This window comes from Dendropsophus ebraccatus, chromosome 5 (assembly GCF_027789765.1).
Source record: "Dendropsophus ebraccatus isolate aDenEbr1 chromosome 5, aDenEbr1.pat, whole genome shotgun sequence".
In the NCBI taxonomy this organism is placed as follows: Eukaryota; Metazoa; Chordata; class Amphibia; order Anura; family Hylidae; genus Dendropsophus; species Dendropsophus ebraccatus.
Genome location: NC_091458.1, coordinates 52,175,139 through 52,193,399, shown reverse-complemented (window position 1 = coordinate 52,193,399; position 18,261 = coordinate 52,175,139). Strand labels below are relative to the sequence as shown.

General features: G+C 42.5%; 1 protein-coding gene across 1 annotated transcript; it reads left to right on the top strand.

Moving 5' to 3' along the window:
- Positions 1–10,095: 10,095 nt before the first annotated feature.
- On the top strand, positions 10,096–15,634 carry LOC138793559 (keratin, type II cytoskeletal 5-like). Its single transcript, XM_069972171.1, has 9 exons — positions 10,096–10,578; positions 10,716–10,930; positions 11,399–11,459; positions 11,545–11,640; positions 13,199–13,363; positions 14,070–14,195; positions 14,574–14,794; positions 14,878–14,912; positions 15,168–15,634. The coding sequence occupies exons 1-9, from the start codon at positions 10,096–10,098 to the stop codon at positions 15,467–15,469; spliced, it is 1,704 nt and encodes a 567-aa protein (XP_069828272.1). The 3' UTR covers positions 15,470–15,634.
- Positions 15,635–18,261: the final 2,627 nt, after the last annotated feature.

Below are 18,261 nucleotides of genomic sequence, written 5' to 3'. Positions count from 1 at the left end.
ATTATATGTTACTCTGTTTGGTGGCCTGTTTTGGTCGCTGCCTTTCGGCACCAAAATTCGGTCCAGTATCTCACGCCTTTTAGGGCGTATGGTTTTTCCAATTTTTGTACTGTTTTCTTCTCTCTAGTGCTTTTCTTTCTCTTTCTTTTCTCTACCTCTCCTCCTGACCCCCTACCCCTATCTCGGACCCTGTCCCCCGCCTCTTCCATACCTCTGTTGGAGGTGGAGGGGTGTTCTGGCGTGAGTGGATTTTGTCGCACCTATTCCCTCTTCACCCGAGCCTCCTCCACGCTTGCTCAACCTTACCCTCCTATTGCCTTGATCATGGTTAGGTTGGTTACCCATAATGTTAAGGGGCTGAACTCCCCGGCTAAGCGCAGACTTGCTTTTCAGAAAATGAGACGGCTCAATGCTGACATTGTCTTCTTACAGGAGACAAACGCTCATTCCTCTTTTAACTTTGCCAACCGCTGGTACCCTCGTGCATACCATGCGTACTCCTCCACGAAGAGAGCAGGCGTAGCCGTTTTACTGGGGAGCTCCTGCCCATTCCAGATTACTAAAGATGTCTTGGACCCCCAAGGCCGATATGTTATTCTACATGGATCTTTTTCAGGGGTTAACCTTACCCTTTGTAATCTGTACATCCCTAATGTTAAACAAATTGCTTTCCTGCGTAAGGTGTGCAAGCTCCTTGAGCCTTTTCGAGACTGTACCCTGCTAGGTGGGGATTTTAACCTTGTATTTTCTCCTTCTGCAGACAGGAGCGCTCCTTTTTCTTCCACTCTTCCTCCTCGACTCTCTCAACAGTCCCGTAGTTTCCGTCAGATAGTCCGTGCCCTCCAGCTCTTCGACCTTTGGCGCATCCACAAACCTTATGCTCGCCAGTACACTTTCTATTCCCACCCTCATCAGACGCACACCAGACTGGACCACTTCTTGGGTAATGTACTAACCTTGCGCACCCTTACATCCGCCTACATAGAACCCATCACGTGGTCAGATCACGCACCTGTGCTGTTGGACCTGGCCCTCTCTCGCTGTGCACCCCGTAGATGCCACTGGCGGCTTAATGAGAGGCTTCTCAAGGTCCCGGAGCACAGGGATGTCCTGAAACAACACTTATCCTCATACTTCTCCCTTAATGCCCCTTCGGTTTCTTCTAGTTCCACGCTCTGGGAGGCCCATAAGGCTGTGATGCGTGGCCACTGCATTTCACTAGCATCCCACCTCAAAAAGAATAGACTAGAACAAGTAGCGCACTGGAGGACCCGCCTTTCTACCCTGGAATCCTGTATGCTTCAACGCCCCACGGTCCCCACGTTGCGTAAAATTGTAGAGGCACGGGCAAAGCTTAAGGACCTGGCCATGGCACAGGTCGAGAAACTTATGCATTATTCTAGGCGCCTTTATTATGAACGAATCAATAAAGCCCACTCCCTCTTGGCAAAGCAACTGTGGGACCGTCAGGCCCAAACAACGCCCTTCTGTATTCGCTCTCCCACTGGAGTCCCTGTGTACGACCCAGAGGGGATAGCGAATCTGTTTCGTGAATGCTACACCTCTCTTTACTCTCTGTCTTCATCCTTACCCGACGATCCTGTAATCCGTCACTCCCTTATCTCCTCTTTCCTTTCCACCCTCCCCCTCCCCAAGCTCCCCTCGGAGGCCCTAGACCATCTAAACGCTCCCATCACTCTGGAGGAGCTGGAGGAGGTCATTAAAGCTCTGCCGAACGGTAAATCCCCAGAGGCAGATGGGTTCCCATACTTATACTACAAGACATTTGGAGAGGTTCTTAACCCCCACCTCCTGAAACTATTTACATCTTTCCTTCAGGGGGAACCCATCCCGAACACTATGCTGTATTCACACATTGTGGTAATTCCTAAACCAGGGAAGGACGGTTCGGCATGTGCAAATTATAGACCCATCACTCTCCTCCATTCCGACCTGAAAATATTTGCTAAGCTGTTGGCCATTCGCCTGAACGTTTGGCTCCCCAAGCTGATTCATCGCGATCAGGTCGGTTTTGTCCCGTTCCGCCAAGCGGGGGACAATACCCGCTGGACAATTGACTTGGTTGATGTGGTCCATAAGCAGCACTCCTCCATGCTCCTCCTGAGCCTTGACGCTGAGAAGGTGTTTGATCGTCTTTTATGGCCCTTCTTATTCTCTACCTTGGAGCACCTGGGATTCCGAGGGGCATTTATCACTGCCCTCCATGTGCTATACTCCACGCCAACATCTGCAGTTCGACTCCCGCACGCCACCTCTCCTCCCTTCGCCAGGGATGTCCGTTGTTCCCCTTAATTTTCGCCCTATGTATTGAACCCTTGGCGGCCACTATTCGGGCTCATCCAGACATTCACGGCGTACGCCTGCACGACAGGAAATTTAAAATAGCCCTCTATGCGGACGATGTCCTCCTTACTATCACTCACCGTTACTCTCCCTACCCTCCTTGCACTGACTTATATCATCATTTGGCAAACTATGCGGATATAAAATAAATACCTCCAAGACAGATGCCCTCCCTATAAACATCCCTGATTCCTTTCTAGCTTCCCTACAGAATTCATACACATATACATGGCAGTCCTCCTCACTTGTCTATTTGGGAATCAAAATCACCTCTTCTTATTCCCACCTCTTTCAAGCCAACTTTACCCCACTGATCAAAGAGGTCTCTAACTTACTTAACTCATGGTCCCACCTCCCTATCTCCCTCATGGGTCGCATTAATACGATAAAAATGGCGATTCTCCCTAAATTCCTCTACCTCTTTGAGACCCTCCCTGTAGCGGTCCCTAGGCCCACCCTTCGGGGAATCCAGGCTCTGTTTCTCAAATTTCTTTGGAGGCAGGGACGTCACAGGATACCCCTCTCGGTCCTTACCTCACCTCTGCATAGAGGGGGTCTGGTGTTCCCGGATATAACTAGATATTACTTGGCGGCGAACTTCCGTACCATTCCCTCCTGGGTGTCCCTTCGCTCCTTTAAGAAATTTGTAGAGATTGAAAAGCTCTGGATAGCACCTATCGACCCATGCGCCCTTCTTTGGGCACCAAAACTTGCCCTACCTGATTCCGCACTTCTGGCCCCAATGGCCTTTATAGTTGGCATTTGGTCCCAGTGTCGTACTAAATACGGACTCTCAGCGTCCTCTTCGCCTTTAGAACCTTTTCTCTACACGCCTGACTTCCCGGTTAGCATAACCTCATTTATGGCCCAACCCTGGTCGGCTGTAGGCCTGTTCAGGTTTTATGACTTGGTCAACCCGGTCACCAGGACTTTTCCAGACTTCTCTTCTCTCCGGGAGAAATACAGCCTCTCTCAACGCATCTTCTTCTCCTATCTACAGATCCGTGACCTTTTCCAATTGGGCTCGCTGACCTGTCCACGACCTAATCCATTTGAAATGTGCTGTTTAAGGGGTGCGTCCTCCAAAGGGTTGATTACAGATATATATCGCCTGCTCTTCCCGGCGGACCCCCCAGGTCATGGTTACATGCACAAGTGCGAACGGGACTTGGGTGCCACGATCTCACACTCTACATGGCAGATAATATGGAGTAGGGCGGCCAAATCCTCTTTATGTACCCAATATAGTGAAACCCAATACAAGTTACTCATGCGCTGATACCATACCCCTTCCCTCCTCCACAAATTCAATCCTGCTTACCCCAACATCTGCTGGAGATGTCAGGCTGCCCCTGGCTCGCTCTTTCACATATTCTGGTAATGTTCTTTAACTGCTACTTACTGGACGGCTGTCCGAAACACCGTACAGGAGATCTTGGATATACAGGTTCCTATAACACCCCTTCACTTTCTCTTTAATGTCCCCCCCAAATCCATCGGGAGCCGCAAAGCTAAAATGCTCCTTCATATCCTCACTGCTGCCAAATGCCTCATCTCCATACCATGGAAGAGTACCTCTCCCCCTTACTCGCTAGATTTGCTTACTCGGATCAGGGATGTTCGTAGTATGGAGTAACTTACAGCAACCCTGAACAATACAGTTGAAAAATTCAATGCGGTCTGGGACCCTTGGGACACGTTCTGGGACATCGAGTATTCTTGTTCAGCTACATTTACCTGGTATTGGGAAGACATCTCAGCGTTAAGGCTGGGACTCGCCTTCTTCTTTGCTGCAGCTGGCTCTTGCTCAACTGCAGCCTGGCCCATATGCTAGTTACCTGAACTGTCTTCTTCTTTTACTCGGGTGGTTTCACCCTTCTTATATGGCAATATGTTGTTTAATGTCATGCACATTTTTGCTATTTTCCTTTCATGTACCTTTGTTTGGTTTTGTTTATATTTAAAACTTCAATGAAAAGACAATTTATAAAAAAAAAAAAAAAAGGAATGACAAAAATAGGCAAGTTGACACTCTAAGCAATGTTCTGTTGGAAAAAATTGAATACAGACAGTCATTTTAACATACCGCTACCTAAACATTGTTACATAGTTAATAGGGTTGAAAAAAGACACATGTCCATCAAGTTCAACCAAGGAGGGGATGGATACAGGGAAGGGGAGGGGTGATAGGTTCTATACATATGCATTTATATTATTTTGCTCTAAGAACTTGTCTAGACTATTGTTGCAGACTAAGTACATCTTTTCATGCCAACAGTATTCTAAAGTATATTGAGCTTTGGACATGGCAAAAACGGATTAAGCATCAAGGTTCAAGGAACATAACAAAGATTTTAAACTATTGACAAGACCTACAAATTCCCCGGATCCTAATTCAAGATCATGTAAGGTCCATGTCTTGATAGGTCAGAGATAAATTTGACAATGTGAGGTGGGACTAAACCATATCAAGCTGGTTTTAATTTTATGGCAATGGGGTTAAAAATATAGAAAAAAGGGCCTACAATAGTAAATACCTACCTCTCTGCTTCTTTAGTGTACCATTTGCTGGCTCCACCTCCTCTTCTCTTCCCCTTACTGTTGGGGTTCTTTAGGAATCAGTTATGGTTCTCTCCTTTTTTCCCTCCAATTTTTTCCCATTAGACAAACTATTAGCTAGTTTGGTTTTCAGTACCATCTCTATACTGATGACACCCAGCTAGTGTGTATACCTTCTCCTGTGACATCACCCCCACACTCCTATAAAACACCAGTGACATTATGTCCTCCCTATTTCTAAAAATCAATCTTACTAAAGCTCAGCTTTTGTATAACCACCCTCCACCTGACATTTCCATCTCTGTTTGTGGTACAACCATATCCCTTAGACAGTAATCTTGTTGCCTTGGGGTTATGTTTGACTCTGATCTGTTCTTACTCCTTACATTCACTTGCTTTCATGCTCTTGTCACCTGCATCTAAAAAACATCTCTAAAATCCGTCCCTTCCTTACTGTTAAAACAATTAAAATTCTCATTGTCACTCTGATTTATTCCTGTCTTGACTATTTAAATTCCTTAGTATTCAAATTCCTTACTCATCGTCCTTTCCTTCTCTAAACTCTCCTCCTCCAGTGCATTCCTAATACAGTGGCCAGGCTCATCTTCCTGTCCAGCCACTATACCGATGCTTCCCCCCGTACCAGTCACTACACTGGCTCCCTATAAAACACAGGATACAATACAGACTCCTCCTGCTCACCCATAAAGCTCTCCACCATACTGCGCCTCCCTATTTCCCTTTCCTTACCTCCGCCTACCACCCTACCACTGCTTTACACTCCCCTACTGACTTTTGACACCTAACATTTTCAATAACCCTTACCTCTCACTCCCGCCTTCAGGACTTTACCCGAGCTGCACCAGTTCTATGGAAGCCATTGCCTAAGAAAGTCAAACTCATCTCCAAAACCCAAAGCTTCAAACGTTCCCTCAAATCTCATCTTTTCAAGCAGGTTTATCAGGTGTCCTAATTTGGTCCCCCAAATTTTTGGAATATTTTTAAACCGAAAAGTGGTGTATTTTGGTTGAGTTTTATGTACTATTCATTTGTATCAAAGATGGAAATTTACTAAGGCTGGCGTAGCACACACCAGTTTAAAAGAATCCGGTTAAAAAAAAAAAAAAAAAAAAAAAAAATATATATATATATATATATATATATATATATATATATTTGACATATCACTGAGATATGAGAAATGTTTTCACTGGTGGGGTCTCACTGCCCCATAGACTTATAATGGAGCGGCCTAGACAGATATTGCTGACTTGGTCCTTTTTTTCGAACTGTGGCTCAGTTCCTGAGAATGGCGCATGTTTATTCCAGGGCACTGGTATGGCATGAAACACTGGAGGCGGGACGGCCGGCTGCCAGTGTGAAAATCTTCCCTTTGTGACATAGCTCCACTGATTCTAATGGATCCACATCACAGAGGGGAGGGCAAATCGTCTCACTGTGGGCCGGCCGGCTGCAGGGACGTTAATCAACAGTCCAGCGGCTGGGGGGGGGGGTTAGGAAGCACAGTCCCTTAATAACCCTGCCACTGCAGCAGCTGGTTATGTACCACACACAAAAGTCTAGCCCAGCTCTGAGTTGGCATAGATTTAAATTATAATGTCTGCCATATTACTAGTATACCAAATGAAATCCATTGCGAGCTGAAGTCACAAAGTCCTGTATTAATATGTCTCAGTTAAAATGTTAAAAAGAGAATGTTGTTTTTCAAATATTATGTCACTAAGATCTTTCCACAATCCACACCCATTACTGTATACACCTCTTATTGTTCTTGCCTGTTTACCCACACCCTATACCATCACAGTTGTCCACAACTGTGTAAGTAACAATCACTTTGGCACAATGATGTCTTTATCCTATAGTCATTCATACCTATGCATATCACTCAATCAGCCTTCAATGTTTTAAAAACGGGCTATTTGTGTCTGGTTACTATGAACGATAAAGCCATCGTGGCCATCAGGTTCATTCCATCATCATTTTCTGCACAATTGATTCAGCTGAGCACTAATTTATCAGCTCCATGAGTCAGGAAAAAAAATTAAAGTTCATAAATGATACTCAGATTTAATCCCTTTATTATCCGACAAATGTAGTGATCTAAAGAGGAACTGTCAGCTTTCCAGACATGTCTCTCCCTTGTAGATTGTAAGCACTTGTGGGCAGGGTCCTCTCTCCCTATATACCAGTCATTTATTTGATTCATGTTGATTCTTGATTTTATGTTACATTCTGTATGTGTATATTCTCTATGTTAAAGGGGTTTGCCCAGGGAGCAGAAGACAACTGAAGCCTTCTGCTCCTTGGTACGCACTTATGGCTTTTCAAGCCTTTTGAGATGTGAAGTGCCACAAGGGTTTGTTCTGGGTCCTGTTTTTTTTTTATATGTAAGTGACATAGGAGACATAGAAGGTATGGTACATAGGGCTTGCCTGTTTGCTGTTGACACAAAAGTATGCAATAGGGTTGATATTCCTGAAAGTGTCAGTAATATGGAGAATGCTGGACTGTATAGCTAGAGGTATAACCAGTAGGAAGAGGGAGATCCGACAGTATCGGCGCTCTCTCATCATGCCTGTGATCCCTGCCGCATACTTGCGCTCCCGCGAATATGCAGACAGGATATTCCAGGGAATTTAACAGGGATTCCCTGGAATATAAATTAAGGATTTGAATCTGTATGGTCTGGAGGTCTGGAGGTTAAGGGGGGGGGGGGGGGGGCATTACAGAAATCTTTAAATATGTTAAAGGTCTAAATAAGGTTCAAGAATGAAGTGTTTTTAATATAAAAAAAAACAGAATACAAGAACAAGGAGATTAGTTGGGGGGGGAAAGGTTAGAAACAACGTGAGAAAATATTACTTTACTGAAATAGTAGTAGATGCCTGGAACAAACTTTTAGCAGATGTGGTTGGTAAATCTACAATAACTGAATGTAAACCTGCCTGGGATACACATATACTGTATGTATCCTAAGATATTAAGAAAAAATACTAAACGGAGTCACTAGACAGACCAAGTTGTCTTTTTCTGCCGACAATCTTCTATGTTTCTGTAAAGGCGTGGGCATATACCCCGCTCATTGCATGCTGTCTAATAGCTGTGCAATGACATTGGGCAGTTATTGGACATTGCGTCATTGCGTTAAGCAGGGCTTATTTAGAGTTGGCTCATAGTACACAAGTATGCTGGATTCGCTGTATACCATGCCTACTGACTGACAGAACACATATTCGGGTCCCATAGAATAACAGCAAAAGTTGGAAATGGACTGGACTTAATTACCAGCAGTCTATGTTCTTTCTATTAAACTCAAAGGGCTTAATTCTGGTTTGCCATGGTATATATACCCCAAACATAGGGCTATTTAGTAGTGACCTTAGCCTTATTGCATTTGGAATTTTTTTTTTTTGTGTTGAAAGCATTTCCCTAACTGCAGATAATAAAACAAAAATTATCCTATTTTAAGGCCTGGTTCACACGCTGTAAGACACCGGCCGTTCTGCGACCCAGCCATGTGGCAGAAAGGCCGGTGTCAGTAAAGATCAGTACCGGCCAGATGAACTTCATTTGTGCTGAATTGGGATGCGGGCGTATCCGTGTGTGCCCGCAACCCAATTCATGATAGCACTCAATTGGAAGTGCGGCCGGAGCTGCACTTTCCATTTTCTGAGCTGACAGTCCCAGGCCGTGATTAATAGAAAATTTACATTGTGTGAATATAGCCTTAGGCTATGTTCACCCTGCGTATGAATCCATCCGTAGATCGTACGCCGCCGTACATGTGCGGCTGAAAGTACGGGCGTGGGAAAAATAGACATGCGGATGGATGCGTACGAACCGCGAACATACGCCCGTAGTACAGGTATGCTTCCCTAGCTTGTTTCGAAGCGATCTGAGGCAGGTCATTTACTTGGAAATCTTCGCCCAGCCCCGTAAACGACACAGAACCTTTTGGATCGAAAAATCAAGTTCAATTTGGCTGAAATAAGTACTTCGTACGGGACTGCATGGAAATCCACTGCCGTGAGTTTCAACATTTCCGTCCTCAAACAATGGTCTTGTTCATTTTTCACGGTGCCATATACGATCCGGCCGTAAGCTGAGACGTAGTGTGCATTGTGCGGGCGTATATCGAATACTTTCAAGCGAACGCATCAACCTCAAAACGTGCGTATATTCGCGGTTCGCACTACGGACGGATTCATACGCAGTGTGAACATAGCCTAAAGGTGTATACCCATATCTTAAAGTGATGTCATGTATAGTAGCAAAGTTATGCATTGACTGGTATAAAGCTGTATTTTCTTCTCAGTTTTCCCCTGCCCAATGCCACCCTCAGCCACCCGGCTCTGCAGGAAACTACCGCTAGTTCCATTCACTTGATAAGATAGGAAATCCCTGTTTGACTATGTTAATCTTGGACAAATCATAAGTGATATCTATAAGCTTAATTACATCTTATGACCATAGACATCTACAGTGCAGCAAGTATGACCTTGGGTAAGGATCAGCTGCCGAGAAGCTTACTATGATCCACTGACATATCCATTACAGTTTAAAAAACATGTCGGAAGGATTGTGGAATAATAGAATAATTACTACAAATACCAGGTGCGTGGGTGTTTATCGGGGTGGGTGGGTGGACGGTGTTACTGTGTCTGGCTTGCTAGGTGCCAGGGAGGTTCTTTAGCTTGGCAGAGATATTTACATACAGGAATATGGCAGGGGATTGAAACTTTTTAAAACTTTGTTAACAAATGTCACTCAACACTCATTCTTGTTTTTATTTTATTTGTTTTTTTTTGTTTTGTTTTTCCGAATGAGTGCAGTCTGATTTTTCAGTCTGTGTTGTCTTGTCTTGTCTTGTTTCAGCTTTTTTAACTCCAATTTAGAATTGGTCAATAATATTGCATGCAAGTAGATTATACTTACACTTCATTTATTAGAAATGTGAGTAAAATCAGATGATTGCTCAGCAGTTTGATTGCTAAAAGGCATACCAAGCCCATTATTGAGCCGAGGTGATGCATACTTATCATTGTGACCAAACCCTTGACTGAGACAGATAAAAAGGGACGATCAGGCTCTGTAACATTCACTCTGCTTTTGTTCTGCACTCAATCTCAGCATCACACATCCAGAAGGACCATGCCTGTGTCTCGCAAAACAACATACTCTACTGGAGGAACAAAAAACTTCAGTGCTGCTTCTGCTGTTCCAGTAGGGGGAAATCGTAGCAGCTTTAGTTCTATGTCAGTCTCTCGCTCTGGCTGTGGAGGGGTAAATGCTGCCCGAGCTGGCTCTGCTGCCTTTGGTAGCAGAAGTCTGTACAGCTTAGGAGGAAGCAGAAAGATTTCTATATCAACAAATGCACAGTCTCAAAGTGGATTTGGAACCGGATATGGTGGTGCTAGCTTTAGTTTAGGCTCTGGGTTTGGAATTGGTCAAGGACATGGTGGTGCGTCTAACTTTCCTGTGTGCCCACCTGGTGGAATCCAGCAAGTTACTATTAACCAAAGTCTTCTAGCTCCACTCAACTTGCAAATCGATCCAACAATTCAGAAAGTGCGAACAGAGGAGAGAGAGCAAATCAAGACTCTTAACAACAAGTTTGCATCCTTCATTGACAAGGTAGGGTGGTTAATTCTACATTTACTTTTTCCATAGGCAAATCATCATCATAGCAATGGTTCTTTCTTTGTTTGTAAGCTATGCATCCATTACCAATGTTTTACTTTTATGCCTACTTCTGTTTCTGTTACTTCTAGGTCAGATTCCTAGAACAACAGAACAAAGTTTTGGAGACCAAATGGAACCTTTTGCAAGAACAAGGGGTCAAGACAGTTAAAAGTAACATTGAACCGCTCTTTGAAGCCTACATTAATCAACTTCGCCGGCAGCTAGATAGTCTAATCAACGATAAGGCTCGCTTGAATGGAGAACTCAAAAATATGCAGGATGCTGTAGAGGACTTCAAGGCCAAGTGAGTCAACAAGATATTCTAAAGCTTATTGTTCTTCACATCCATTAAAAAGACAAAAATATGTAACATCTATCATACAGAAATTGGTAAATTAGTGTCGCTGTAACACCCATAGAGTCTAAATAGACCAATCATATGCATCTCCATCTTCTCCTTGCAATAGAGAGTAGAGAACCTAAGTCCAACTGCTGGAACCCTAACTGATTTAACATTTATCATCTACCCATAAAATTGGATTACCCCTTTAGTTCTGTATTTTCTAATTCAAAAGAACAGCCAAGATAAACTACAAAGTATCAATGAGAAAAAACAACTGAGTGGTATATAAAATAATTTCTTCTTCTGACATATAGGTTTTATTCGCTTGTTTCCCACTTCGTTACCATGTTCACTAGTTTCTACTCTTTTAATTGAACATTTTTTGTATAAGCATTTTCTCTATTGATATTTTTTGCTTTCCATTGTCAGGTATGAAGATGAAATTAACAAGCGTACAGCTGCTGAGAATGAGTTTGTGGTACTCAAAAAGGTATGTGTGCATGTATGGATATTAATGTCATATAATCTATGTCTGTATACGTTTCTAATAACAAATGGAATTGTGCTATTTCTAGGATGTGGATGCTGCCTACATGAACAAGGTGGATTTGGAATCTAAAGTGTCTAGTCTAACAGATGAGATCAACTTCCTGAGAGCTCTATATGAAGCAGTAAGACTAAAAATTTCTTTTATTTCCCTTTTCTTGTTTATTCTATGCACACTTTTTTTATTCCCAGCAACTTAGATTATTACGATTAGGGATGGTCCGAAACTGCCGAGGTTCGGGTTTGTATGAACCCGAACGCTCGGCATCAGATTCCCGCTGTCTGCCCTCTCCGTGCAGCGGGTGGATACAGCGGGAGGACTGCCTGGAAAATTGGGATACAGCCTATGGCTATGGCTGTATCCCAGTTTTCCAGGCAGTCCTCCCACTATATCCACCTTCTCCACGGAGCGGGCAGACAGCGGGAATCATTTCCTAGAGTTCAGGTTTGTAAGAACCCGAACCGAACTCAGTTCGGACCATCCCTAATTACGATCATATATACTCTTCAAATTAAGCAGCTTATAGGATCCTTTTACACAAAACGATTATCAGCCGTAGTTGGCCGATAACCAGCCGTTCCAAACTTTAATTGTTTTGTGTGATACAGTAGCTCATGTTGAAAGGCAGTGATCAGCTGATATACACAATGTCGGCTGATCATTGTCTTTCAGTGAATTTTAAAATCACGATGACGATAGTGACAGTCTGCTGCCAGCCACTCCGTGTAATATTAGGTGCCGCCCCCATGCACCTCCCCGCCTGATGTCTGTGTGTGTAATAGACAGCGAGTGGGGAATGAGGAAGAAGTGAGTGCTGATCTGACAAGTCGGCGCCTGCTTCCATCTCAATATAGGGCCATGCAATAGGGCCCATAGTTGTCCACTTTATTGGCCCTAAGGGCAACTTTAGTCATTCAGTGAATACACACTGGTTTCAAACTAGTGGTTTGGAGTATAAAAAGCATCTGTTAAATTGAAACTGTCATTTGATTGACACTGTTATTTGAAAAAATATTTGCCATGTCATGTGACATAATAATGCTATGGGCATTAGTTTTGATCAGTGGGGGCCTATGTGTTCAGACCCCCACTAATTGTTAGAAGGAATCGGAAGAGGTCAACATTCATGAAAGAAAGGACAGATTTCATCATAAAGAATATAGGCTAGCATCCTGGGAGAAGCAGCACCCAACTGCTCACTTCTCCTTACTAGTTCTAATGATCAGTGGGGGTCTAAATACTAAGCCCCCCCACTGATCAAAACTTTTTACACGTCCCTAGTATTTTTACATGGCAGGTACATTTAAGGTAGTTTGATACCTCTAACTCAACATACAGTGGCATAAGATATAAAGCAATCATCATAGTGGATACCCCTTTTTAAACTAAAGGAAGCCTGATGTCCTTAGGTAGACAAAAAGAGTACTGGTTTATGAAATAAAAAATCAAGAAGAAATTACAGGATTTTCATCTTTGAAAAAAAAAAAAGAACAGATTCAAAGATTGCAGAGGAAACCAATTCACATTACAACATTTGCAAATGAAAGGGTGGACCGTAAAATGTATATTTAATCAGATAGAGAACTATTAATGTTGTTTTTGGTAACTCAGGTGCAGCTTGGGTATTGATGTTGATACAAATTTCTTCTGTTCTTGTAATACTTTTGTCCTTCAACTTTTAGGAAATTTCACAAATGCAAACACAGATCTCAGACACTTCAGTTGTCTTGTCCATGGATAACAACAGAGATCTAGATCTAAACAGCATTATTGCTGAGGTCAAGGCTCAGTATGAGGAGATCGCTAACCGAAGTCGCCAAGAGGCAGAGTCCTGGTACCAAAATAAAGTAAGTAAACTTCTTAAAGAGACTCTGTCAGTAGGTTTATGCTGTCCTGTCTAAGGGTGGCATACACTAGTGACAGAGAAGCTTAACAGAATGTTGTATCACTTACATTGTTCTGTGCAGCTGATTCGGAGAAATCCTCCTGAATAACATAGACAATAAGTAGTCCTCTCCATTATGTACATGAGCCCAGTAGTCCTCAATATTCATAAGACCCACTAGCTGCTGACTGTCAGTTAGTATCCATGTTGTGTATAGTCAGCAACTGCCAATCAGCAGCTGGATGGCAGGAGAAGGGGTGTGACAAGAATCATTTTCTCCTGCACATTAGGTGAACGGCTTAACAGAATGAAGTAATACACTGATCTGTTCAGCATTTCTGTCACTAGTTTGTGCTGCCCTCATTTAGGTAGAATAAACCTAGTGACAGTTCCCTTTAAATACTATGTGTGAGATATATATATATATATATATATATATATATATATATATATATATATATATATATATATATATCTTTCAATATAGTATTGGTTATTGATGACATCCTTACAGATCAAAGCAGATCATTGATAACGTAGCCATATAAGCCAAACTGAATCAAGGAAAAATCTCATAATGTTATTAATACTAATACCTTCAGGGCTACTTACCAACCACCATTCTAAATGTAGCATGTCATTTTTACTTATGTCTACTCTCCCTGCAGTATGCAGAGCTCCAGGTTTCTGCTGGAAGACATGGTGATGATCTGAAGAACACAAAGACTGAGATCTCAGAGCTAAATCGCATGATTACCAGACTGCGCTCAGAAATTGACAACGTGAAGAAACAAGTAGGTGGAATAGCTGTAGGCATTATAGTAGTGGTGAAATCCATACTATTCTACAGAGATGATGAGCTATTATAGTGTCAAAGCTTAAAAGCAACTTTAACATTTCTAGGAATGAGTACTAAGCAATTAGATTGTCTGTTATATTACACAGATACAATGACATAATAATGGTGCTTCTAATCCTTATCTATTACAAAACCAAGCTGTTCTAATTCCCAATTTTCCATCTTGATTAAACACATTAGACTATCATCCAATTGGGTTTACTATTGGAGCAGAATATGATTCAAAAGTTGATTTTTTTTTTTTTTTAACTTTTACGTTAGTTTAAAACTAGTATTCACATTTACTAATAGGTCCCATCATTTATGCTTCTAGATTGCCAAACTGCAGGCTGCTATTGCTGAAGCAGAGCAGAAAGGAGAACTTGCACTGAAGGATGCTAAGCAAAAGCTTGCTGGGCTGGAGGCTGCTCTACAGAAGGCCAAGCAGGACATGGCTCACCAACTCCGTGAATACCAAGATCTGATGAATGTTAAACTGGCTTTAGATATTGAGATTGCCACTTACAGGAAACTGCTGGAAGGAGAAGAGAGCAGGTACAAAATACTTACTTTTATTAAAGTATCCAAATTTTCTGGGAAAAAAAAAAGGTATTTCTAACATGTTCTGTTGATTCCAGGTTGGCTGGAGATGGTGTTGGACCAGTAAACATATGTAAGTGTGGTAAAACATTTTTCACTTACCCACTGTTTTTTTACAATCTAGACAAATGGGGGAGATTTATCAAATTGGTGTAAAGTAGGACTGGCTCAGTTTTCCCTAGCAACCAATCAGATTCCACCTTTTATTTTCAAAAGAAAAGTGGAATCTAATTGGTTGCTAGGGGCAACTGAGCCAGTCCTACTTTACACCAGTTTGATAAAACTCCCCAATGTGTTTCTGATAATGCGTTTCTATTTTGTTCAACAGCTGTTGTGAGCTCAAACTATGGTACCAGCAGTGGAGTTGGACATGGCTATGGAGCTGGAAGTGGTTACGGTATCGGCAGTGGAAGCGGAAGTGGATACAGTGTTAGCGGAGGGCAAGGGATTGGTAGTGGAAGCAGGGGCACCATCAGCAGTGGAAGTGGATACAGTGTTAGTGGAGGCCAAGGGATCAGCAGTGGAAGCTTTAGCGGAAATGTAAAATCAGCCGGCGTTGTGTCTGGAGGTGCTAGCAATTCCAGTGCAAGAATTACATCAACAACCTCCACAACCTCCAGGAAGTATTAAGAATGTCTTTTTTTCCCATTGCTATATTAGATATTATGTCACTAGCACTTAATGAGAGCAATAAGAGTGTTATCTCCGATATCCAAATTGTGGCACAATATATATCTGAATTCTATAAGATGAATGGGATTGTTTCCTTCTTGCTAAAAGCTTAACTTTTCTCAATAAACAAGCAATATTATGAAAATGTCCTCCCTTTATTTTTCTTTCACGTATAAAGTGGTATTATTGATTAGAGAGCAGGAGAGAGTGACTGGATGAGGTGTGAGGGAATAGGGTCACTAGGGCAGGTGGTACGACGAGAGGAAAAGAGGAGCTTGGAGACTTCTTCTGTCACTGCATCAAAAGTGGAGAGTGATGAGTTAATGGGAGAGGAAATTGGATGTATGGGACTTTTGGACTGGGCGGTGATATCAGAGCTGATAGTGTCCATTTTAGATTTGAAAGTTTGAGGTTTTCAGCACAGAAGTCAGTGATGGGTGTCTTAACTTCTGGCTTTGTAAGGAAGTTAAAGGCATCAAAGAGGCATTTTAAACTGTTGGACAGTGGGGAGATGAGAGAGGTGAAGTAGGTTTGTTTGGTGAGGGGAGGGGTAGAGTACTAGGTTTTGAGAATGATGTTATAGTGCAAGAAAACTGAGGTTCTAGATGATGGGGATCGTAGTGCAGACAAACCAATGTAAAACGACAAATACATTCAACGGAGAAATGATGGGGAGTGAAGTGCAGACAATGCAGATACCTGTAATAAGAGAAGAGCTGATCAGAAGGCAGTATTAATAATGTAACAGTGTATCAATTCTGACCTAATTCAAAATGTAGCACTTAAAAACTTGCACTTTAAGATGCTCAGAAATGAGATCTTCTTCAACTCATTTTTCTTCTTCTTCTTCATTTCCTTATCCTCAGTAGTAGTAATAATAATAATAATAATAATAATATTTTTTATTATTAACTTTAATTTCCTCATCTCTTATCTATACAATATTTTACATAGAGAAATTACTGAAATTAATAGACTGAACAGATTATCATCATCTGATTGCACTAACAAGCCAGTATCACACATTAACCCCTTAAGGACCAAGCTAACTTTCGTTTTTGCGTTTTCGTTTTTTCCTCCTTGTGTATAAAAGGCCATAGCACTTGCATTTTTAGACCTACAGACCCACATGAGCCCTTATTTTTTGCGTCACTAATTGTAATTCGCAATGACAGGCTGAATTTTCCATAAACTATGCTGTGAAACCAGAAAAAAATTATATGCGCAGTGAAATTGAAAAAAAAAAAACAATTATTTTTATTTGGGGGGGCTTCATTTTTACGACGTGTGTCCTATGGAAAAACGTACTTGTTATATATGTTCCGCAAGTCGTTACGATTACAACGATATGTAACATGTATAACTTTTATATTATCTGATGGCCTGTAAAAAATTCAAACCATTGTTAACAAATATATGTTCCTAAAAATCGCTTCATTCCCATGCTTATAGCGCTTTTACACTTTGGTCTATGGGGCTGTGTCAGGTGTAATTTTTTGCGCCATGATGCATTCTTTCTATCGGTACCTTGATTGCGCATATGCGACTTTTTGATCGCTTTTTATTACAATTTTTCTGGATTTGATGCAACCAAAAATGCGCAATTTTGCACTTTGGGATTTTTTCACGTTTACGCCGTTTACTGTACGAGATGAGGAATGTGATTAATTAATAGTTCGGGCGATTACGCACGCGGCGATACCAAATATGTTTATTTATTTATTTTTATTTGTAAAATGGGAAAAGGGGGGTGATTCAAACTTTTAATAGGGGAGGGGATTTTTTATTAATAAAAACACTTTTTTTTACTTTCACTTACAGTAATATGAAGCCCCCTGGGGGACTTCTATATACATAGAACTGATCTCCCATTGAGATCAATCCGGTGTTATAATAGAGCAATGATCGGATAGAGCCATCAGATCATGGCTCTATTATAATGGTCTGCTGCAGACCATCTGAATAGATTGCCGAGCCGGGAACAGCGTCAGAGCGACGCTAAGCCCCGGCCGGCTCAGTACAAGTGATCTCCCCTCCGCGATCGCATCGCGGGGGGGGGGGGGGGAGATTCCCCACTAGACACCAGGGACAGGGGGCACAGCTGCTATTCAAATGCAGCTGTCAGCTTTGACAGCTGCATTTGAATAGTTAATTAGCTGGCCGCGGAGATCGGCCGCGCTGGCTAATACCCGCGGTCCCTGGCTGCACATAGCAACCGGGGACCGTGGGCTGCAGAGAGGGCTCACGCCGGGAGCCCTCTCTGTTTACACCTAACGTCGTTAAGAGGTTAAAGCTTTTCTTGGCTTTGGGTAAATTCCTGCTATTTGTGGGGAAATCTGAGTACGTGTTCAGATTCTTTGCAGTGCCATCTCAGAATCAACAGAGGTTTACCCTGTGCACCACTCCATAAATAATCCAGGAGGTCTTGCCCAAACAGTTCTGTGCTGCTAAGGGTCTAAGCGAAGCTTTTCTTTACCACTGTATGCTCCACTAGATGTGGTTTGTGGAATTGTGCCTACCATTTATGAATACTCAGACACCTCTACGGGTCTTGGCAGCCACTATATCAATACACTTCTCAGAAATCAACTTCTGGCCTCCCACAGCCATGCAAATAAAGCAAACACATTGGGGGGGGATTCATGAAGATCGTCGTACAAGTACCCCGGTCTTCTATTAGGCCCCGCCCCCTTTCCCCGACAGGATTCACTAAGAGCCGCATGCCTCTTAGTGAATCCGGCCGGGCGCCT

Coding starts and splice junctions, on each gene's coding strand:
- LOC138793559 (XM_069972171.1), top strand. CDS start 10,096: ATGCCTGTGTCTCGCAAAACAACATACTCTACTGGAGGAACAAAAAAC. Junction 10,579..10,715: donor TTGCATCCTTCATTGACAAG/GTAGGGTGGTTA, acceptor TGTTACTTCTAG/GTCAGATTCCTAGAACAACA. Junction 14,913..15,167: donor TGTTGGACCAGTAAACATAT/GTAAGTGTGGTA, acceptor TTTGTTCAACAG/CTGTTGTGAGCTCAAACTAT.